This window comes from Psittacula echo (genome assembly GCF_963264785.1).
Source record: "Psittacula echo genome assembly, chromosome: Z".
Taxonomy (NCBI): Eukaryota; Metazoa; Chordata; class Aves; order Psittaciformes; family Psittacidae; genus Psittacula; species Psittacula echo.
In genome coordinates this window covers 70,676,599-70,702,145 of record NC_137742.1, presented here as the reverse complement: position 1 = coordinate 70,702,145, position 25,547 = coordinate 70,676,599, and the positions used below count along the sequence as shown (strand labels likewise).

Genomic DNA, 25,547 nt, shown 5'->3' with positions numbered 1-25,547 from the left:
GTTACCTGCACAATGTTGCCTTAATTGTGTGTAAAAGATTGTGTCTACACAAAAACAAACACACACACCCCAAAAAAATTCCCTACCACCACAAAGGGGAGAAAGAGATAGACTAATTCATTATATATTTCTTTAAAATTCAAAATACTGCATACATCTAATCTAATCATGTAATAACACAGAATTATAATTGCTCCGTAAAGCTGCAAAGCACAGCAAACTCATTTTATATTGTTGTCCTGGGTTCAGCAGCAGCAGTCAGTTTTTCTCCTTCTTAGTAGCTGGTGCAGCGCTGTGGTTTTGACTTTCGGCCTGGGAATAATACTGATAAAGCCGATGTTTTCAGTTACTGGTCAGAATGTTTACCCTGACCAAGGACTTTGTGAGTCTCATGCTCTGCCAGGGAGGAGGAGAAGCCGGGACGAAGCAGGGACAGGACACCTGACCCAAACTAGCCAAAGAGGTATTCCATACCACAGCACGTCATGCCCGGGATGTAGAATGGAGGGTTCCCGGAAGGGCTGGATCACTGCGGGGTGGGGGACGAGGTACCAGTTGGTGAGCGGTTGTATTCTCTTCCTTGTTATTTCCTTTAGCATTATTATTATTGGTGGTAGCAGTAGTGATTTGTGTTATACCTTAGTTATTAAACTGTTCTTATCTCAACCCGTGGGAGCTGCATTCTTTCGATTCTCCTCCCCGGCCCTCCAGGAGGGGGAAGAAAGGGTGGGGGGGGATGTAGACTGCGTGGTTCTAATTTATGGCCTGGGTTTAAAACATGACAGTTCTTTTTGGCGCCCAACGTGGGGCACGAAGGGTTGAGATAACAACAGATCTGACCAAGGCACAATGCTGATTTATTGGCTCTCAAAGGTGTTTCTCTTGATGTCACAGTTTCAGTGTGCTGTAGCTTACTTAGAGCCGGTATTTGCTGTGTTAGTGTTTATCAAGTGTGGGCCTTGGGCTAAGGTTCTTGTTTCATTGTACTTTATGGTAACAGCTTGTAATACAGGCGGGCTCCGGCAGCAGGGCGGGATGGACGTAGTCATGGACTTGTACCTGGCCGTCCCGCTGCTCTTCACCGTCCTGGCCCTCGTCTTCGTGAGGCTGCGAGGAGCTGAGGGGGAGCGCCCCGGGAGCTGGCGGCGGCTGAAGCGGCCCAGGAGAGCAGCCCCGGGGACCAAGCGGCGGCGGGAGCGGGGCCGGAGGGCGGCAGGGAGCGACTGCCAGTGGAGGAGGCTGGGAAGGACGAGGAGGGAAAGGAGGCAGCTGCCAAGCATTGGGAGGAGGCGGCAGAGGAGCCGAGCCCTGCGGCCGAGCCCAGCCCCGTGGCAGCTGAGAGCATCCCCCAGCAGCCGCCCGCTGAGCCCCGTGAGCCTGAGCCCCAGGAGGACGCAGGAGACCCCGCAGCATTTCCCAGCAAGGCAGAGGAGGAAGATCTGGACTCAGAAGAAGAGAAGCTGGTGGTGAGAGAGCCGGCAAGCACAGCAGCTACACCAGCCCCAGTGACAAGTACAGCAGCATCATTTGAGAGTTCTGAAGGTTTTGAATGGCCTTTGGGTACCCTTGAGACCTGCCTGCTGATTGTGATGGGGATCACCATGTTGGCACACACACAGGGTCTGTTCTACCCATGACCATTTTGTCTGATACTTAAGCAGAGTCAGGTTTGGGTCTTGTCTGGGTTTAGACGATGATATAGGGGGACCAAGAGGTTTTCTCCAAAGCTGGACAGTCATGAGTGGCACGGTGTGTGGGACAGTATGGGCGAGTATCTAGTCCACTGGGCCCCTCCAGTGCTTTGGAAGCGTCAGAGATGGAAGGCAGCTGTGTGGAGTCCCCAACGACAAGCTGCAGAAACTGCTGAAGGGAGGGTGAATTATTTTGAGCCTGGTGGGCCCATGACACTTCAGGCCATCAGGGCAGAGATGCAACATACAGATGGACTCATGATCAAGGGGTGGACTTAGCAATAGACACTATTGCCCAGGTTATTCACGAGTGTGAACACTGTACACGGCCTCTCCTGCTCTGAAAGACTGTTACAAGAGATGGAGCCCAACATCATGGACCAAATGGACTCAGCAGCTTTATAAGGATTGGTCCGTGCACTAGGATAAGAGTGCACTGAAGTGAGAGTGAGAGTATATGGAAAATGTGGGATTTGAGCATGACGAGAATGGTATGGAATAAGGGGTGGATACTGTCCTGGGTTCAGCAGTAGCAGTCATTTTTCTCCTTCTTAGTAGCTGGTGCAGTGCTGTGGTTTTGACTTTCGGCCTGGGAATAGTACTGATAAAGCCGATGTTTTCAGTTACTGGTCAGAATGTTTACCCTGACCAAGGACTTTGTGAGTCTCATGCTCTGCCAGGGAGGAGGAGAAGCCGGGACGAAGCAGGGACAGGACACCTGACCCAAACTAGCCAAAGAGGTATTCCATACCACAGCATGTCATGCCCAGGATGTAGAACGGAGGGTTCCCGGAAGGGCTGGATCACTGCGGGGTGGGGGACGAGGTACCAGTTGGTGAGCGGTTGTATTCTCTTCCTTGTTATTTCCTTTAGCATTATTATTATTGGTGGTAGCAGTAGTGATTTGTGTTATACCTTAGTTATTAAACTGTTCTTATCTCAACCCATGGGAGTTGCATTCTTTCGATTCTCCTCCCCGGCCCTCCAGGAGGGGGAAGAAAGGGTGGGGGGGATGTAGACTGCGTGGTTCTAATTTATGGCCTGGGCTTAAACCACGACAGTTGTCCACCCATATACACCTTGATCTTGACTAAGTCACAGGTGGCTGCAGCAGCGAGCACAACCAATACGGAGATGGTATTGCCACTGCAGGTAACAGGCACAAGTGCAGAAACAGCATTGCTTGAAGTGGCATTGTTCATTATTCCTGAGTATGCTCCTAGGTGATACAACTCTTCCCACAAACAACTAACAAAGTCAAAAAGAGAAGGAACACATCAAAAAAGGGTCATGTTGTTTATCATACTAGAATACAGGACAGAAAGGCAAAATGACTACTAGCCAATCACAAGGAGTTTCACTTAATATTTGTATCCAGACAGTTGATGTACTTTTTCATGCTTGCTCATTACCTTGTCTCCTATCACTTAAGAGTAACCACAGTACACAAAGTCCTTATAGAGTGTTCCCTACAATAGTACCCACAGATGATATTAAACCTTCTCAACAGGCGAAGAATGCACCTAAACCAGAGCATTTGCAATTTTAACAAGTATCCCCATATCTTTGTTGAAATTGATGCCAACAACTACAGCAGCTACAAGCTCCAGATTTTGTCCTGTCATCCAAAGTGTTTTAACTATGTAAAAACAGAAGGTCCAAACTGCAATCTGGCACATCCATTTCTACTCATTAAAGTACCCCGGTTTTACTGTACACAAATCTTGGAAACATGAGACAATGAAAGAATGTGCAATTAACAGACAATACTTATGTTTATCTTTACTCAGCAGCAGCAAGTGCCTGTAACATGCAAGTCTGCTGTAATTCCAAGAAAGATAAGATTTATATATCCAAGTAAATGTGTTATGCACTGATGAGCAGCATAAAATTGACATAATGGTTCTTCAGGGCTATAAACATGTTTTCTTTTGTAGTTTAATTGACAATGACTAGATTGACCTTTGCTCTATAATTGTAACTACAGTAGAGCGATTAGACAAATCATCACCACTATCGTTTTCCACAGATATTAACTAAAAAGCAGAAGTATGGGATTCTCAATCACCTTCTCATGCTGATGTTACAGCAGAACAGCATTTTACACTTACATTCATGAAGGTTGGAATGAAAAAAATTGTCTTAAATCATATGCAATAACGAAAAGTGACAAATACGTAAGAAATACTCTACATCCAATTTCTCAAACACTGTTTCCTCAATGAACATTTGTGTCCTTCACTATTACCATAATAAAAGACTTTTTTCTTGACAATTCACACTTTCATTTATCCTTTGACTCACACTTAGCCCCTGTTTAGTAAGTAGTAAAATGAGTAGTTTTATATAGACACAATCTAAATCACCTATATATGTCAAAAAGGACTAGCGATTCCTCACAGTCAAATTTTACATTGAACAATTCAGTATTAGAACCGTGTCCTCATTTTTCATTACTCCTTCCTCTCCTCTACAGGTACTGTGGGATGCCAAAGGTGAGATGACAAAAATTAATATATTCCGATCTTTCTGCTATGCATTGATCAAAATACCCATGATTGCTAATGGCAAATTACAGAATATCCTACTTTAGGAACGGATTCCTTCTCAAGGTAGGTATGGACAGCTACTAGCAATGTAAATGTGGAAAACCAGTGATAATAATTTCTCATAGAATGTGTCTTATTAGGATTTTAATCCTGTTTTTAAAAATGATGTTATGATGAGCTTGGAAAACCATATAAATTTTCTAAGACTGAGAACAAGTACATGAAACAGATTTAATGATAAACTATTATTATATTATTAGCTTTAATCTAATATTTTAGAATACTATTTGATCTTGATGTATGACTTTAAAAGTCTGGACACCAGTACATCACTATAATACAAGTACACCACCAGTAAAACTTTTCCTCCTATGTTCAATCACACAATCTTTATGAAAAGTTCTGTAGAAAAAAAATCACTTTGAAGTTCCTGAACAAATTCTGTGTAACATGCATGTATATACAGATTTAAGTATATGGATGTTATATAGCATTTAATATTTCAGTGAAATTTCAGGAAACGTTAATATATTACACTAGATGATGGAATCTTTATGGTAAAAATTGTAGGACATCACTTACGTAGTGTGAGTAAAAATAATAGTTTAAATCACATGCAAGTCTCACATTCTGACAATATTTTGTATGAGTAATTAACACTGTATGTATTTGCTGAATTTATGCTTCCAAAAGCAGAGGGAATTTTGTGCAACTCTTGCCTCTAAACATTTAGAAGTGCATTGCTATTCAAATGATGCTTTTTAACTTGAATATAGCTGGATTACTTATCTAAACTATGCCACCATTGTTTTATAAGACACTGTTAAACTCAGAGCTACTGCTTATCCAAAGTACATACAAAATTTAACTATTTGCTTTTCCTGTAGCTCTTTTAGGATGCAAATGAACAATATATATGAATCTTTATACAACAGTATGACATCACAATAGAAGTCACTTTGATGCAAATGTCTGTTTAATACCACTATTTTCAAGGCATCTGCTGAAAAAGATTAACTGTGATAGGCAATAGGCAGTATATAAAGTGTGCATGCTTATAAGGCTCTCTCTCCTGATAAAATGGCTAGCATAATCTGCATTTACTTTGCAACACTTTTATTTTACTCTTTGAACACTCAAAGTACGCAGAAAGGAGCTGGAAAAGAGAGTGACAAAATAATTTTCTGAAATTAAATTGAAGATCCAGTGATATATTTTAGCTGCAAAGTCATTTTTTGAGTCCTTGCCATATATGCATTGGAATGGCTACTGAAACAATTACTTCAAAATCATCACCTAAACCACCAGTGGACTATAGTACAACATTAGTTTTGTTCATCCACTGTCAAACTGTACCATACAGGGTCTGGAATTACAGCTTGATTGCAAGGACAAATTTACTAAGACATAGAGGCACAGCAGTCTGCCTTCTCATTGTTCACAAACTAGGTAGGGCAGAGGGCTGAAGTATCATCTTGCCAACATGAAAACTGGGCTGGAGATTGTGTTAAATGCTGCACAAACAGGAGATACGGGCTTGACCCAAAATACTAACGATAAAGAAAATAACAAATAAAGGGTAATGTCCAAATAAACTGGAAAGGATGATGAGTGGTAAGTGAACTCAAGGACAATTAAGTGAAGCCACTGACAGCACCAGGACAGTTCATGAAGAAGAAGTAGCAGAGAGCAAAAACTGCCAACAGACAAAATTAATAGAATAGTATCAGATAATGCCACTGTAAACTACAACATTCAGAGTGGTGGGGGCAGCCAAATAGCCTTAAGTCCATCCCAGTCCTTTCCCACAGATCAGAGATGCTGTCAACTCTAGCCCTCAAACTGTCACTGTCTTATGGTCCACCCAGTAAGCCACAGCTACTCTGCGATATTGAGATCACAGGGTATATTTTAACAACATGAAACTATCCCCAAATAACATGGTTTAATTTCCAATATCATTCTTGTTTCAAGCATGGTTACGTGTTTGAAAAGGCCTAATTTACTGGGAAAAAGTCCATTGTTCAGCTACATTTTGAATAATGCTTTGTAATCCTCCTATTCATCTCTGTTCCAGAAGACATCTATGCACTAAAAAAAAAAAAAAAAACAAAACCAGGAACAAACTAAAAAGGTTATACAGTATGTTATTTACACAAGAGGAAAAAAATTAGAGAAATTTAGGACGAACTCAGGAAACTTAAAGGCTAAATTCTGTGTCCATTAGATGTCTAGATGTCTTAACAATCAAATCTGAATTGAAGCCAGCAAAAAAACTGAATAAACATTAATGGTTTAGTAAGCCTGTAAATGAGAGGATAAAGATTAGGGCAAGATCTAGAGAAAAATAAAAATTAACACCTGTTATTATTATTTCTGTCCTGTCAGTTTCCATTTTGGCAGCCAATACAGAAACCACTTCAGGGAGATTTTTTAAAGCCCATCCTTCAATTATAGCCACTTGCAATGCAAAATTATGCATAAATATTTTCCAAAAAAGGAAAAATCAATGTGAAAACAGCAAATTCCTTTCATTTCTAGAAGGTACATGCTTCATATTTACTGTATGTTACCATACAGTTCTGTGCATTCATTGTGTTTGGAACAGTCCTGAGGGAGACCAACCTATTCGTAATTCTTTTAACACACAGACAATAAACCCCTACTATATGTTTTGTGATTGGTATGTTAGCAAAAAATGTCTGCAACAGTGAAAATTCAAACCAAGTTTTGTACTGCTTTTTAAAAATAATCTAGTTTTCACAGTTTTGCCTTATTTATTTCCTAACAATCAGAGGTATTCAGATTCATAGATACATTAATATGTCACCACTTAGATCAGAACTTATCAGGACACATTTCTGCAAACTTTATTCAGCAAATATTTGTATTGACTACAGAGCTACATATACTATGTAGGAAAGAAATGAATGAAAACAATGTTACAGGCAAAAATAAAATGGTATGTGCTACTGAAAACTTCTGAAATGCTTATTTTAAAAACTTGACCTCGGATTTCAAATACTTAAGCAAATTTTTAACAGCCTGCAGTAGAGTGATAAGATTTTTTTCTCAAAACAAGACAATATTTTACTTAGAAAATGAGATCTGTCAAGCATAGTGACAAAATATATTTTGGTATATCAACTATAACCAAAATAACCACATATTTTTAGGTGTGAATGACACAAGAATCTCCTTATAGTTCGAACTTTTATCTTTTTGCTAATAGCACATGTTTAAAACAATTATTTAGCACTACAGGTAAAGAGATAAGGGAATACAGAAGAGGTTATTCTGATAAGCTGTCTACAGAATACTTCTGTATTACATCTGAAGTGTAATTCATGTAGACTGCAATGCACTAAGCCTCAGAAACTATCATTAAATTATTTGTAAAAATTAACTGATACAGCAAACAGCATCTATCGAGCCTTGGTTTCCAAGCAATGTTTGGAAAAGTGAAATATTACTAGTAAAGCCAGGTTTTAGTTGTATTTCAATTTTCTTCTTTTGAATTCCAAATGCTAATTTTTTAAAAAAACATTTTACCCTGGAAGTTTATAGAGTGCTAAAATAAAATGGATTTTTGTGTTTCAATGATGAATTGACGGTTGAAGGTAACCTGAAATTTCTAAGGTACTATTGCTATCCTGCAAAACCAGGGATGTCCATTACAGTCAACTCCAAACTATAAAAAATACTCTCAATTCTGTCTACTGCCATCAACAATAAGGCCAGAAATATGCAGGAAAACAATCCAAATGGAGCTCACTAAGCACAACTATGTTGTGCAGAATGTTTGTGTTTGGTTGTCCCAGGGACATCTAGTACCATTTTAAATTCCTGCCAGTTTCCCAGGCCAGAAGACTACTAATGGAACAAAACCTGTGAAACCATGTTCTAATTTTCCCCTGCTGAAATACTAAAGGATGGCACAAACTTTTTAAACCAAATTCTGCTGGCCAATATTTAATTGATGTCTGAAAGTAAAAATGGAACTACAGTTTGCATTATAGATTAGACAAATGCTTTCTTTAAAGTCTAAATTTTAAAGTCTCTAAAGTCTAAATTAGACAAATGTTTTCTTTAAATGGGACTACAGTTTGCATTATAGATTAGACAAATGCTTTCTTTAAATGACCGATTACATTTTTGTTCTATTAACTCAAAGTTTTAAACATTCTTAGAACCTAGAAACTGAATTTACGTACGTACATTTCTATGAGAAGAGTCAATGACTAGCTTCATACTATTATAAACTATTTTTAGGGAGTAGGGTCATATATCAGTAAACACACGTAATACACTATTAATAATCTGATTTTTTAACCACACTATTTAACGATTTCAGGTTTTCTGCAGTTTTTGAAATACAAGAGTAACAAAATATCTATCAAATCTATCTCTATCAGGTACCTTAGGAAAGGCATTCTCTCCATATAGCCTACATATGGCAAAATTTAAAGGATCACTTTTAAAAAAATCACAATCACTGCATACAGTTTTATAGAAAATGAAAGCACTGAAAACTGTCAGTGAAAAGAAATATATATATTGTAAACAACAGAGCTATAAAATTCTGAAGGTGAGACCTGCTTTATGTACTTTATTCACAGTAGGAACCTACTTTCAGCACCTGGAAAGACTGCATGAATATTTCAATGCCATCTGATGGACCTTGCTTAGTAACATTTGTTCCACTGCTCAGCCTAACAAGCTTACTGTTAGCCTTGTTGATGGATACCTGGCGAGATCAGGATGGAAAAGCAACTTCTACCATAGGATGATATCTAGACTTCGCAAGTAAACTTTACCTGAAAAGATTCCAGTAAGGAAGTGCGTATTTAAACCATGCTTTTTATTGTGTATTATAAAAGCAGATATCTTCTCAGTCACAGAAACATACAAAATTAAGTTAGTTAGATCCTACGTTATTTATAAACATGCTGAAAATGTCTGAATGAATGCATTTTGTAGTATATAACAAGGGTAAAATTAACTAAGAACTATAAAACGCCTTTCATCTCCTGTTTGTATTGTGAAAATCAGATTTATTTCAGTATTCTTTCAAATCAGTATGCCCTTTTTCTGAGAAATCCACTGGGCATCACCTAAAAACTTGGTGGTTCTTTGCACCCTCCCTGCAGGTATTTATCTACATTGATGATAACCCCCTGAGCCTTCTCTTCTCCAGGCTGAACAGTCCTAGCTCTCTCCGCATGTCTTCACTGGAGAGCTGCTCCAGTCTTCTCATCATATTAGTGGCTCTTTGCTGGACTCTCTAGTATGTCCATGTCTCTTTTCTGCTCTGGATCCCAAAACCGGACACAGCACTCTAGGTGTGGCATGATTCCAGAGAACACTCCACAGATTATGAAAATGGTCAGATTGGAACTCCGAGGCCTGGAAACACTCTGCCCCTCTGAAAATTCGCTGTACAATCTGGCTAAGTTCCAGCTCCCTTCTGGCACAGAGGTGAGTATTTATCAGTTTCTTCCTCACTTCAGGAGAACAAAAGCTAGATGCATGGACTGGGGGACATCTCAGTCCACAGTTCTGAGAATCAGTAGATCATAATCACAGGTTATGCAGAGAAGTTAATGAAACTCCAATCCAAACATAAGTCACTGTTCACCTAATTTTTTTTTCCTTTGCGTAACTCACTTGTTCATTGCCTGTATCCTACAGGCATCACCATGATCACCACTTTCTGTTTTAAGTTACTGCTTACTTTCCTCATTACATTATTACTGCTAATCCCAGAACTACCTAGACATTCATCCTGTCAACTCAGCTTCGATTTCATTACTATCTTCCTCTTCAAGCTTACTACAGCTTCTCAAAAGTACATTAATTTTTCGTCTCCTTTACAAGCCAGTACTGGTTAATCCTGAATTTCAAAAGCACAAAATGAACCATATTTAACATCACAGAAAATTCAGCATATACCAGCCGCCTTTGGTTTTAACTAGTGAAAAGGGGGGAATCATTGAGTTAACCTGATCAGGACTGAAGGCAATTAGCATATACCCTCTGACACATTTCCTGTTTTATGATGGCACGATCCCACCAATAACATGGGTCTTAAGCCCACCTCCAGATAAAAAAAAAAAAAACAACAAAAAAAACCCCAACAAAACACCAAAATTGCTGCATTATTTTCAATTTCAGGTTATAACCCACGCAGCAAGGAATAGCCTAAAGCAAATTTAGAACATGGTTATATGCCTTTCAAATACTATTTATAATGGGTATACTGATAAGACTCTAAGCAACACAGTCAGTGCAGTAAACCACTGAGACAGCCACCCTTTCTTCTCTTTTTTTTCCCCCAAGCACTGTGTCTATTCTGACTGCATAATGAATTATAGGTTGCAACCTTAGAATGCACCGTAACTGCAGTTAAGGATTACACCTTCTATTCTAAACTCTAATAGGTTGGAATTTTTACTTCTCTGTACGACTTCAAATTATAACACTGCAAATATTTTACCTGTACAGAAACGATATATATACAAAATCTTTCCGTTTTCTTGATGCACTAAGGACTCAGATTTATAGCACACTGTCATTTCCATGCCTTCAGGGAACATTACACTTTCTTAATTTCTGTAAGGAATGTCAGACAGAAAATAGTCAAGCCACATTTGTGTCAAGTCTGCCATTTTTAATTATTAGCAATCAACTCTAAGAAATTTCTCCTTTAGCTTGACACGTGCATACCTATCTTCCAATTTATTTTTTTTATGCCACAACTCATAAAATTGTTTAGGCTGATGCTAGTCCCTTGCACTAAATTAATAACTAATCACAGGAGATATTTATCATCTCGATTTTTTTTACATGAGAATTGTCAGACTTAATCACCCTCCTCATATTTTCACTGTTTAGAGAGCTTCATTTATCATACATATCAGCAGTGTGACAACAATGGACTATTTTTACCACTTCTCAAGTAGCAAAGAAAGATAAAAGAGTAGCAAATCACGACAATAAGCTGAAAGTTTTACTCTTTCTGATAACATTGATTTCAACCAGAAAATCATTCCTAAAAACTATTTACTTTAATACCATCATAGAAATAGACATAGCAGGCTAAAACATCAATAAATGGACAGTTACACTGGATTATAGAATATACATTCTAATTTTTATCATTGGTTAAACTTTGCAGACATTATGAGAGTGATCTGTTCCAATCAATTGTTAGCAAAAAAATAATTTCTTCTATAAAAATGCCAAAGAAACTGTTCTCAGAAGCCTTTATAAAGCAGGTTGAGGGCTTATAAATGGAAGCTGAAAGGGCTACTAACTCTGCCAAGGATAATGATTTGGGGGATGTATGGAACCATACCCTGTATTTTTTTTCAAACCATTTGCAGACTGGACTGTGAAGTAACATAACATTGAAAACAAAGTTATACAGAATGGCAAAAACGTGTGGCCACAGCTAGATTCCACAAGAAATACATCTCACATTCCTGGGCATCTATGATGTCATTCTCACACAGTATTGTGCAATAAGAGGAATTATGAACACCTGTTTTGATAATCACAGTAAGAATCATGCAACTTCACATTTTAAGGATAAAACCTGACCCGCAGAAACCTGTTCTTAGCTATGAAATGAAAACCATTGCACTGAATGCAGATGCCAACGTGCTGGCAGGGGGGTCTGCAGGGTGGGTGGGGCTGCCCTGTTTGGACACAGCTGGGTTCCTCAGGGAAAACATCTTTAAAAATGGCAAAATCATTCTAAACCAAACCACACCAAACACGAAGAGGGTAAGGGAATACAAACAGCATGAGAAACAGCAGTACAAAGACCATGGTCAGGGAAGGTGGAGGTGGAGGCACTTCACTGCACTGGAGCAGATATCTACTCTACAGTGAGTGGAGGAGCCCATTCCAGAGCAGATGAGTACTCCTAAAGGAGCTGTGGAGCAGGCAGAGCCCACACCAGAGCAGAGGGAACGGTGAGGAGAAAGGAGCAGCAGAGAGGAATCATGGTATACTGACTGTAACACCCCAGCATGTGGTTCCTCCCACAGGAGACAGTTTTCATGACCTTCTCCAAAGTAAGTCATTCTCACAGGCTTCAGCTCTTCAAGAATTCCTCCAGTATGGGTCCTTTCCACAGGGTACAATCTCTTAGGAACGGTCTGCTCCAGTGTGGGTCTCTCACACGGTCACAAGTCCTGCTAGAAAATGTGCCCCGGCATGGGCTCCTCTCCATGGGCTGCAGTTCCTGCCAGGAGCCTGCATGGGTTTTCTATGAGGGTCACGGAATATCCCGCTGCTCCAGTGTGAGGTCTTCCATGGGCTGCAGATGGAATGTTGTGCACCATGGACCTTCCTAGCCAGCAGGGGCACAGCTGCCTCACCATAGGCTGCACCACAGCCGCAGGGGAATCTGCACTAGTGCTTGGAGCATCTCCACCCCTCCTGCACTGACCTGGGTGTCTATTTTCTCTCACATATTCTCACTCCTCTCCTGGATTTTCTTAACAGAGGTTTTTACCTTTCTTAAATATGTTATCACATCAGTGATTCCCTCAGCTTTGGCCAGTGGTGATGTTTTGGAGCCAGCTGGAACTGGCTCTATCTGACAAGGGGGAAGCTTTTGGCATCTTCTCACAGAAGCCACCCCTGAAAAACACTGCCATATAAATTCAGCACAAGAGCCCAAGCTGGAGCAAAGAAGTATGAGGATGGAGTGGCAAAGGTGAAGTCTTACGAACTCGCCACAACCCTTGCTCCCCACTGCCCTGTGCTGCTTCAGTGGGAGGAAGTAAACTAGTTGGGAATAAAGGATTAAAGCTGAGACTGGACAAAGGGGAAGGTGAGGGAAGGTGGTTTGGTTTTGCCCTTTTTCACCACTGACTATTCTACTATATTTTTAATTGGCAATACATTAATCTTCCCTAAGTCAAGTCTGGTTTGCCCATGACAGTAACTGGTGAGTGACCTCCTTGTCTTTACATCAACCTATGGTGTTTTCTATCTTATTTTCTCCTCTTGTCCTGCTTGGTGAGGGGACTGACAGAGCAGCTGGATGGGTATCAGGCAGCTAGCCAACATTAACCCACCACTCTGGACTAATCACAAAGGATTATTTTTTGTAATCACTTAAAAAGAAAAAAGACCCAGAATTTTAAGGAGATCATTTACCAAAGCATGCAGATTATCTCTGTCCAAGTTCTATGCTTTATTTTGAAATGTAAAAGCCAGCCTTGAATCATTTTACAAAACATATCTGCAGGGTGAAGCAAATTTTTTTTATAAATTTAATTAAAAACTATGATATTCAAAAGCATAAGTAATTTTAAAAGTAAAACTAATTTGTGTTACATTATATAGCTTTTTATGCAGTTCAGGTTTCTAATGTAGCTGACTAAATAGCTGATAAATGTGCAGAGAACTCAAAGGAAATCATCTTTCAGATAACACTGAAAAGATTAAATTAAATTAGAATTAAGAAATGCTAGTATTCACCTAGAATGATTCATAATAAATACTATATAAAAGTACAGTTACTTTTCTGGAAGGCTCTACTATATCCCCAAGTCCAGATTATACAAAATGACAGGAATAAGAACCACTGCTCCTGAGGTGGAAAACCTCAGTCAGATCAAAGGTGATAAATACGAAGATGCTGTATTAGCATTTGTAGTCACCATACACAAAATAAACATTTCTGCCTCTGCAAAATTATAGAAGCATGGTGACAGCTTTATATATATTTTTGGAAGTAATTTTATTAAAATACTTTTCACACTTAACATGCAGAGACTTATAGTTCCAGGAAGAGAAGATTAATTTGATGATCTTTCTTGAAAATTATTTTAGCATTCACTAATCCTGCATGTTATAAAAAACATACTGTAAGAGCTGAGCTACTATTTTGATGCTCATGTCTGCTGGTGAAGTGTTGGGGCATTCACACATAACCAGCAGCTTTGAAACTAAACACAATGAGCTAATCACCCATTGAGATCATCTTCAGCACTGTATCCTCTACCCAAAACACATCCAGACCTTAGCAGATGCTCCCAAGTCTGATTACATGGGTTCATGTGAACTCATGGTAGGCAGTCAACACACATCATTTAAATATTTTTCTAACTTATGGAAGGCCACATTAACAGTTTACTCTGCTAACTAAACACAGAAATCCCTATATGCTCTATGACCACAAGTATGATGCTCAATCCTGAGAAAATGTTGCTGCATTAGTGACCCAGCAGAACAAAGCAGATCAGCCTCTTCAAAGGAGAAAATGCTCCTTTCTCCTGACTGTGCTGCTGCACAAACATTTTTGCTTCCAGGCTTATGGTCTGGCCTCCAACCATTTACCACGTTTCCTCTAAATTTCTTACATACTTTGACTTCCTGACCCTCGTTGAAATCTGTATTTCCAAGTTCCTCCACCTTAGGCTTCTCACTAACAAGTCTTTATCATTACAGTATGGGGAGACTGTCTTATTACAGCATTTACTATGGATTATCCACCATATTTCATGAAAGCACTGTACAGAAGGCCAGTATTCTCAAAAGTAGTATAATTAGAACAAAACTAGACTTCCCATTTCTGCTGAAAGCTCAGGGAGGTGTACATAATGCTTATTTTCCTCACATCATTTATCAAAACTCTGATGGCAGTTAGTGATAACTACTACAAGTTCATGAACCAACATTACTTGCTATTTTACTGTGCCATGCTGATACCGCATATCTGTCTCCAAGTCACAACCATAGCTTACTCTCAACAATCTTCAGATGTTCTGCAAATCTCCAAAATAAAAAATAAAAAATACCCCAAAATAAAACTCATGTTGCCTTAAGTCATCAATAAATTAATATTTAGTTTAAACTAACTTACGTTTTTACACAAGGTAAGCACCTGAACAATCATGCGAACTTCCAAAGGATGACTAATATCCTCAAAGACAATACACTCATAATACTCTGTTGAACTAGTGTCAACATTGATTAAAGCCCAGTGGATGTATCATGGTTTTTTATATACTTTTCAGCAATTCGTAATTCCGCATTTAAGAGGAGTAGAGGAAATAACTTTATTCAGTTAAGACTAGTTTTTAGAGCTTCATCTCACTTTTAAAACAGGAAGAACACTTGAATTATCAAATACCTGCCTGTGAATAAGATTTGACAAATGCATCAGTTATTTTCTAAAATCTCTGTTTGCTTTTATCTAGAGCTAATTTGAATAATTAAACTTAAATTTGTAGTCAAGTTTTAAAGGTTGGAAAAGTACTGACAGGCATGACCAGAAACAAACACAAAATAGAAAGAACTACAGAGATAAATGTCAACAATCTAAAAGTCAGATATAACATCAGGCCATCTGTAATTGCTGGAAAAGGTTTCATTTTCTTGTTAAGCTTCATAATTCTAACTATATTCAACATGAAGTTTTACAGTTACATGAATATAATGAAAATGTATACTTTTTATTCTAGTAATTCTAGTAAAGTAATTTCAACAACTGTTTGACATCAGTCTGGATCACATTTAACAAGCTATCCTACTCAAAATGCTCAGTCAGAAAGGTATAACATTTTAAAGTACTTTAATTAAAACCTGAAAAGTGACTGTCTTTTAAATTTATATTATTCTTCTTCTTAGTATTTTTTCTGACTTGCTTAAAGTTTTCCATTACAGTAGCCTGATTCTGAATATGAAAATATGTATATTTCTCTACAGACAGAGAGATATGAGGCAACTAAATGCTTTTATAACCACAGTGAAGTTCAGATAAGGGTCTGACCTAAACCTACAAAACCAAAAAACAGGCTAAACAGAGCTATAGTCAAAGTTCAATGGTACTTCCTATTTAACAAATTTCAATTTTAGTATTTTTAGAACATTACACTTTCACCAAAGTTTAAGCTCATTTACGCTTTAGAACATCCTTAAAGACTTCAGAAAACTCTGAAAGAGAGAATTTTAGAAAGAAATCTGTAACCATAAGGAAGAAGTAAAACTGCAAAACAGTCTATTCCTTTTTGTTTAAGGAACAAGTTATAATAAAACAATCTACTAAACATAATTAAAAATGTTTTTTCCTATATACCCTGAGGTAGTGGCTTAGCTCAATTTTCTCATTTAAAAGGAAGCCTCTGTTTCTTCAATTCTCAATATTTTTCATTTTTCATCTATATAACTATACAGCATCTGTGTGCATTTACTTAATCTTACTTGATAAAAAAAAGGGAATACAGCAGGATAGGAGGCATTCTGATCAAAAGGAAAAGCCTAAGGTAACACCTACTTATTCTTTCAGCCTCATTCTAGACAGTCTCTTTGCCAAAAACATGAAGGATTTGTTTCTTTCTAAAAAAGATATTAATTCCACTACTTAACCCACAAGCAGTTTATTTTTCCTTATGTAATCAAAAATATGATTTACTGTTAGTATGCATATAAATCTGTTTAAATCCTGGCTAACTACTGAAGGAGTCATAACTGCAATTGTACATTCCAATCACACACAGTAAAGAGAACATTCGCATGAAATTTACAGGAAACAGATTAGTGCTGCCATCCACATATAACTAAACTTTTCCCTACTAACAGAAATATTCACTCTATAAAATATGTGTTTAGATGATTTACCCAAAACAAGCAAGAATAAGCATGCAGAAAAAACTGCTTCCTTTCATTTATTTCCTCCACTCTCTGAGCCATAAGGAATTATTTTCAACTGGCTTTAGATCCTCTAAGAAAGTTACCTGTCATTAATGATCCAGTTCAGACACAGATTGAGGGAATTAAGGTTTTTGCATCTCTTTACTATTTCCATCACGGTTTCATTGTCCAGTTCTGTGATATGACGCAGATCCAAGCTGGAAAGATTTCTCAGCTATGAAGACAAAAATGATAGAAATAATCTGAAATTGTTCACTACATGACTGTTATAAAACCTGTTAAACTTTTTGGAATCACATATAATATGTGCAAAATAGTCAAGAAAGATAAGATTACTATATTTTTCACAAAAAGAAAATAAATACTAATAGAATCCAACTTTAGCAAATTTGGAATTCAGTCACTCAATTACTCTATCAAATCAAGACATTCTCACTCATGGACCAAAACATCCACAAAGGGACCTAGGCCTTCCTCCTTCTAGCCATATGGAATATAAATACCAAGGTAACACACCAACTCATTTAATTATAAGAAAAATATGGCATCAAAGGAACACATCTGTGCTTAGATTCAAATGCATGTGATTAAAGACTCCAGAGTCTAAGGCTTTCAAACTAAGTAAATATTACAAACTCCTTGGAAAATACAATATTTATACTGTAGTCTTACCTGCTCAGCCATCAATACTAACTTGGATATTCTGAACAACAAAAGTTGTAGTCACAGAACAATACAATTAAGATTTTTGCACTGATTAATCTGATTTATTACTACTGTTAATCATTACAATGTCCTTAAAAAGCAAACAAAACCATCTTACTATTTTTATGAGCTATGGATTCAAAAGGAGAAAATTTTTACAGATTTCTGTGGTATCCCTAAACAACGGATCAGTTTAGTCATAATAACCTCCAAGTGCTGTTTGCTTTTTAAGCTGTCTGAAAGAATCTCTGTCATACTCTGAAAAATAATTTCATTAGGTAATACTGACACCTTAATTAAATTTACTTTCCCTGTGAGAGAGAAAAAAATAATCCTATTCAGTGATTTAAGTCACAAAGGATTTGATTAAGTAAAGGCATACAACTGAGATCATATAATTGGTCCACTTCAGTAGCTAATTATTAAGTCAGTGTATTTAACAGAAATTTCTTCTACAGAAATTGGTGCAGTGGTGTTTTGTTCCAGAAGTTTTAACATTCTCGAAACTGAAGCTGAAGATAAACCATTACTGCTTACAAAAATCCTGCAGAACAAGCATAAAATTAAGGAACCTGACCACCGAGAAACAACTGCAGGGTATGTCTATAGGACAATAATATTCCTATTATTAGGATATTACCCCAGGTGTACTGTGGAGGTGTTTGTTTTAATCCCACTGAACTTCTGATAATCTTATTTGGCTATTAGGGAGAAAAGCATTGGTAAAACGGACAGATTTTACAAGCTCTGTCTCTCTGCATTTTATAGGTACTGCTTTACCAGGAAGTTTAAAGGACTTACCTGCTAAGCACCCCAAAAAAGCTCACAGCCTATCCCTCATTTTTTCTGCATAAATTACAAAGAGAAGTAAAAACTTAGAGCAACTGGAATTTTCTTCATCTTCATACAGCTATTCACATTAGATACTTCGTCCTTTATACCATGTTGGCAATAACATGGCCAGTGCCTATGACATTGGGAATATACCTACTGGACAATGCAACAATGCATATGTTCTATGACAGTAAACAAATATTTACCAGGAGATCTCAAAGACAGGTAAAACATCTTCCCATTTAAAAACAAACAAACAAAACCCCACAAAAAACTATAAAAAGCACACAGAATTTTTAACTAAAATATGCTTTCTTTAAGGACCACACTTTTCTTATAAGCAAGTGAGATTCTTCTTTCAGTATTACTACTTCCAGATTAAAAAAATCTGGACTTACACTAGGTCATTGCTTTCTTTAATAACAGTTTAACTAACATGACTTCAAATTAGGTAAGAGATAACAGTACAGTATCTACCTCACTGAGACAATAGCAGATACAGAAGAAGGAATTTGCAATTTCCCAGGAAAAAAAAACCCAAAAAAAACCAAAAAAAAACAAACAAAAAAAAATCACAAAAAGCCCCAACCAACCTAATGAAAAAAACACCACCAAAAAGGAAAACAAAACAAAACAACAACAAAAAACAAACCTAAAAACCAAATCACAACACTTTTGCGTTGTATGGATAGACTTAAAACCGAAACTGAATTCCTAGTACTCCTCTTGACCAAATTAATAGGGTTTCCAAGGTAGATTTTATCCTTTACCATCACCAGAGAATTATCATTCCCTCATTGTTTCTTTCCCTCGTTCTATCAATGGTTATATTCAATACGCAGTAACTCAACCATCACTTGCCTTTTTTACTGTCACATTTATTCATTTTAAACAGCCTACCTGACACCTGACCTACTTGGTAGGTAAATTCTTTTTATTAGGCATAATGTACTCGATTCAGAAAATCTTACTGTCTTAGAAGTTTGAAGAGATTGCTTAAACTGATACGAAGTCCTGAAGTATAATTTGATCTATATAACCTCACTATTGCCACTTCACATAACTGACTGACTGTCAAGATCTACAGAACTGGATACACATTCCCATTAAGTACTGGACCTTCTGAAACAATGTTGTATCAATCTGAACATGATAGGTGAAAAGAATACCCCTCTGCCTATTTAAATCAGCGGTATCAACATATTACAGGTCAAAGAACTGCTACAAATGTGTGTGCAACCATATTTCATTAAAATGGACACTAATGTCCTATTTTAAATTTTACCTATAAAGTATTGTAAGGGGATAATGCTACAGTGCTTATTCCTTTATTAATCACTAGTATTATAAAAAAGTGGCAAGAAAAAATACCTGAGTTCTATATTCTACCTCCAAGCAGACAACTGGACAGTTGGGATGTTCAAATCTTCAGTGCATACATAAATCTTGAGATTAAAAAAACATGCTTTACATCAGCATTTTTCCAAGGGAAAAGGATATTCTCTGACATAAAGAAGAGTATGAATATCCATAGAAGAATGGCCTTTAAATTGCTCAATAAAATGGTATTGCTGCATGAAGAAAACTGATTAACAAAGAAAGAACAACAACCCAGATGCAAGACATTATTCACCCTTGTGCCCTCAGATTGAGTATTTAACTCTTAATTATATAGCTCAACAAAGAATGCTCAGCTTGAGCAGAATTTAAACTTGGAACTCTGCTCCAGCAGGCAAAATGTTCTAACTGAAAAAGTAGTACTTAATGTGATAATAAAACAGATGATGCAAATAATAGGCAAAGGGCTTAAAAGTACGAAATAAAAAATAAAAGAAATGAGAAAGGAAGAACAGTTAAGCAAATTGCATGCTACTCATATACCCAACCTTGCTGAAATGACTAAATATTGATCCAGTGTTAAAATTGTATAAGACAGTGTAATAAAAGCATTTACATTTCAGAGTGAATATAGTTAGATGATTGAGATTAGAATGGAACACAGTATTGGTCCCTTCCTCTCAGTCCCACTTAACAGACAGAAAATTTACAGTGCAGGAAGTAAAGGTTTTGTGAGGAAATTGCCTATTAAAATGTACTAAAAGGGAATTGTTTCAGTGTGAATGACAGATGCAAAAGAACCACTTAGATCACAAAATGGTTTTGGACAAAGAAATTTTGAAAAACAGAGCTTCAGACACTTTTGTTGGTTGATTTAAATGAAATTTTATGGAGGTTGGTATATTTAAAGATTCAGAGATTATCATGCTATTTGTGTGCCTGAATGTTATGGAATTCCTAAGACTTCCGTTTTGATTACTGGAACTTGTAATATTAAAATACGTGCAAGGCTAATCAAGAAGCTAGAGCATTTGAAAACTACCACAAATGGGAGAAGGGGAAAATATGCCTGATTTGAGACTGTTCATGTTTAGGATAAATTTCATACACTTTAGATGATGAAAAATTACTATTACCATTGTGATGACAGGTAATTTTTCAGTGTTGATGTATTAACTCCTATGAATATTTACTATTATTGTAGGGGTCGACCACTAATTATTTTTCTTTTTTCTTCTGTTCTGCACATGCTTCCACAATTCCTGTAGAGATATGCTTCCTTAACAGTCATAGAACAGAATCATGGAATCATTTAGGTTGGAACAGACCTTTCAGATTGAGTCCAAACCTAACACTTCCATGTCCACCTCTAAACAATTCACAGAAGATCAATCCTCTTCAGAGCTACGGCCAAATTATTTCTGAAATAATGTGCTTATAAGAACTTAATGAGCTTTAAATTCACATCTTTTGCTAATTAAGCTTCATTTTCTTGACACTCTATGTGTATATGTGCCTTCAGGGAATAAACAGCTCTCTGATGTAAGTCCCCCAAAGCACATGTGTGATCACAGGAAATAAAAACCAGCAACCTGAAAAAATTATAAATCATATTCTCTTATTATGATGATGTCAATATAATTTATAAACTACTTTTTAAAAAGTCACATCCACTAATTTTACTTAAGAGCTGAAGTAACTGAACTATATTACTGAGATATACTGTGCTCCTGAAACAATAATCATACATGGTTTAAAGAACTGGAAAATGATTGAATGGTTTCAGAAAACACTATTTTCCCATAGACTGATCTAATGTTCTGCATATTCACAACTTCCAATTTTTTACAATACTGCAGAACATCGAGCTCCCATTGCTTGAATAAGAAATAAATGTTAAAAACCTGTCTTATAATCCCAGATTTAATTTGCATCACTTACAAAAAACAAACTGGAAAAGTCCATTTCAAAGAGTGCAGGTATTTGTAAAAAATGATGCATGAGAAGAGCGTTGAAAACATAATTAAAGAAAAAATTTATTTAATAGATTCCTTTGCTTTGTATTGTAGCATAGCAAAATACAATAGGAAAGTGAATTACTTTTGTACTAAAGCTGCTACTTCTTCCACGACTGCTAATAATTTTTTTTTACATATTGCATGCATACTTTTTACAAGTTATGCTATAAAAATAAACATACTGTCCTCCTTTCTAACATTGAGATCCATTGTGAAAGAGCTACTCGCATACACATATAATGAACACATATACTACCCGCTTCACAAGATTTATTTCCAGTTTAGAAACTCCAAAAGTTGCTGATGAATTACAGTATCACTGATTCTCTCTTTGTGTTATTTATTCAAGTAAATTCAGAAACTTTTGGAAAGTTTCACACACTCACAGAGCACTGAAGCCCTTTCAACCATGCATTCAGTCTTCTCTGCACTGCTGTTTTTACTTCATTGCAACTTAAAAGAAACTGCAGTTACGTAGTTAGAAACTGCAGAGGTAGAATACCAAATTCTTAAAAATTATGAAAAAGTACCTCTTAGGAAGGACACCATTAACTTCATTCAGCAAAATGATCAGCTTCAGTTTGACAAGATGTTAAAAAGGTTCTCATACACAATCTATAGCACCACATCATTTAAAGTGCCAACCCAATCCTCATGAAGAATCTTCCAGAATCCCTATGTTCAGAAATCCTTAATGGCTTTTTCCTATGATTGGAAGACTATCACTTAAAAGGACATCTTATTAAATTCAGACAGACTCAAATAAATCATATGCCAGCTTATGAAATATAGTTCATTACATAAATTGATTAAAAAACTGTTTTCTCTAGATCTTGTCAAAGAAGAGTGATCATGTTCCTAGTTAGGAAGCATGATAATTTTTAAGATTAGAAGGTACGCCAAAATGTTACCACTAAAAAAAAGCATAAAGCAGAGCACTATGTGTCAAAACAAAGCAGTTACTAAAGAAAAGGACCATACAGTACCTTTAGAAAAGGCTCTTGTAAAATCAGCCTTGTCATGTGTAGATTATCATTTTGTATCTGTCAAGCTGATAATGCCTGCACTGAATGAGTCGTAAATATTTGCTCTATACATCAGAATTTTTATTGACTTCATACTGGCCATCAACTCAGACTGAGTTAGATTGGACATGTCTGTAGGGTAACAATTATGAGATAAACAAAGAGTAAAGATCACATTATTCCAAAAAAATAATTCTTAGATAAAATGTCTTCATGTACAAGTGATTAGAAGAATAAATTAGAACTTTTTTCTGTCAAGATGTTGTCCAAGGATTCACAGGGAGAAAACAAGAAAAAAAAAATAACATAGGGAAAGGCAAGTAAATAATAAAGCAAGTCAGAAAAAAAAATATGAAACAAAGAAACAGTAATTGCGGATGTAATGAAAACAGAAGGTAAAAACTACAACAGTATATCCACAACATATTCTTCCCTCTTTCATGGAAACAAAGTTGATAAATGTTGGTGTAATTTTTCTAATGTCATAGAACAGATCATTCAGATCTTTTTCAACACTGTTTTGACACATTACAGCTACAAAGCAAAGTAAAACATTCTCGGTCATGAGAACCGAACCACTGGTTTCAACTGGGAGTTTAAGTGTGAATTGCATATGCACACTCCTTCTTTCCCTTTCTCTCTCCCAGTGTATATATAAGCAGTGCCTCTCATCTTACCCAATAATGATTATTTGCATCAGGTGCATTTTTCGTAGTTTATAATAACTTTAAGGTAAAAAGGTACTAGTGTGATAACATGGTTTTGCTCGAGAAGCAAATTTTTTTGAATGTCAGTATATTCAGTAGAAAAATAATGAAAGTATGTCCTGAATGTTTCTTCTTTTTCTAGAATTCTCATTTTCACTACATAACCCACATTTTGCTATTAAAAATCTCTGTGTTTCAGCAGTGCCGTAATTCAGAATTTTCAAGTGCCAGTACTTTAAAGAGAGCTTACATTACTAGGGGGAAAAGACAGTAATAATAATAAAAGGAGGTAGCTCTGCACAGCCTTGTAAGACCCGCTCACAGGCCATGTAGAGCAAAGAACAGATTCCATATTCTCTAAGAACATGGGACTGGAATTATTGCTAAGCATTTACGAAGTACTAGTTGAGAACTCAATGCAAAACTGACCATACAAATATATAGTGGTTAGAACTAAAAAAAAGATGAATTCTGGAAAAGACAGATGCAGCAGTTAAAGATTGTGTTACTACTCCCTATATATTTGTTTTAACTTCCTGCTGGAGCTTATTTCATCCTAAGAACTGTAGAAATGGAACATGTGTCTATGTCAGCTGCTCCAGTGCAATTCAGAGCTTTTGTTAACATTGCCTGCTGTACTTCAAGTAAGTAACACCTGCCAGAGAAGCAAGGTGGAGGAAACACTACTTACTGAAGTCACTTTGGCAGAATTAACCAGGTATCATTTGTCAATAGCTTTAGTGTAAAAAAGCCCGAATTCCAATACAACTTCCCAGTCACTTCTGACTGGGAAAAATTCCCTACTCTTTTTCCCCTCAATAAATCACATCATCCCACTTGCCTCTATATATACCTCAGCTTAAAGTGACAACAAATAAATAAAAATATACCATCTTGTTGTGCACAGAAAGTCACTTGTATGTAAAAGAGTATGTAGCAAACTTTAACAGAAGACATTATATCACAGAATCATAGAATAGTTTGGGTTGGAAGGGACCTTTAAAGGTCACATAGTGCAAGCCCCCTACAACAAGCACGGAGATCTTCAACAAGATCAGGTTGTTGAGAGTCCCGTTCAGTCTGAGCTTGAATGTTTGAAGGAATGGGACATCTACCAACCTTCTGGCAACCTGTTCCAACCACCCTCATCATAAAAAAATTCTTCATTGTACCACAGAACAATTCTGGTTGGAAGGGACCTTACAGATTATTTACTTACAAGCCCCTGCCACAGACAGGGACACCTTTCACTAGACCAGGTTGCTCCAAGCCCAGTCCAACCTGGCCTTGAACACTGCCAGGGATGGGGCAGCAACAGCTTCTCTGGGCAACCTGTGCCAGGGCCTCACTGCCCTTATACTGAAGAATTTCTTCGTAATGTCTAATCTAACTCTCCCCTCTGACAGTTTAAAGCCATTCCCCTTGCCCTGTCACTACAAGCCCTTGTAAAAATTCCCTTTCCAGATTTCTTGTAGGCCCCTTTTAGACACTGGAAGCTGCTCTATAAGGTCTTCCCAGAGCCTTCTCTTCTCCAGGCTGAACAAGCCTTACCTCAACCTGTCTTCACAGGAGATGTGCTCCAGCTCTCTGATCATCTTCATAGCCTCCTCTGGACTCACTCCAACAGGTCCACGTCCTTCTTGTGTAGAAGGCCCCAGAACTGCACACAGTAGTCCAGCTGGGGTCCGACAAGAGCAGAGTAGAGGGGCAGGATCACCTCCCTCAGTCTGCTGGTCATGCATCTTTTGATGCAGCCCAGGATACAATTGCCTTTCTGGGCTGCATGCGTACACTCATGTTTAGCTTCTCATCAACCAACACACCCAAGTCCTCCTCAGGGTTGCTCTGAATTCATTGTCCACCAAGCCTGTATTTGTGCTGAGGTTGCCCTAACCCAGGTGCAGGACCTTGCAACTTGGCTTTGTTGAACTTCAGGAGGTTGGCATTGGCTCACCTCTCAAGCATGTCAACGTCCCTCTGGATGGCATCCCTTCCCTCCAGCGTA

The 25,547-nt window shown here is 37.3% G+C and overlaps 1 protein-coding gene across 1 annotated transcript in view; it reads right to left on the bottom strand.

The window, feature by feature from the left end:
- Positions 1-25,547, bottom strand: part of FBXL17 (F-box and leucine rich repeat protein 17) — a gene marked incomplete at its 3' end in the record, with an annotated part of 196,769 nt that overhangs the window by 85,897 nt on the left and 85,325 nt on the right. Inside the window, exon 6 of the mRNA XM_080638340.1 lies at positions 16,999-17,129. Within this exon, the coding sequence (XP_080494466.1) occupies positions 16,999-17,129 (131 nt within the window). The remainder of the gene's footprint in view (positions 1-16,998; positions 17,130-25,547) is intronic.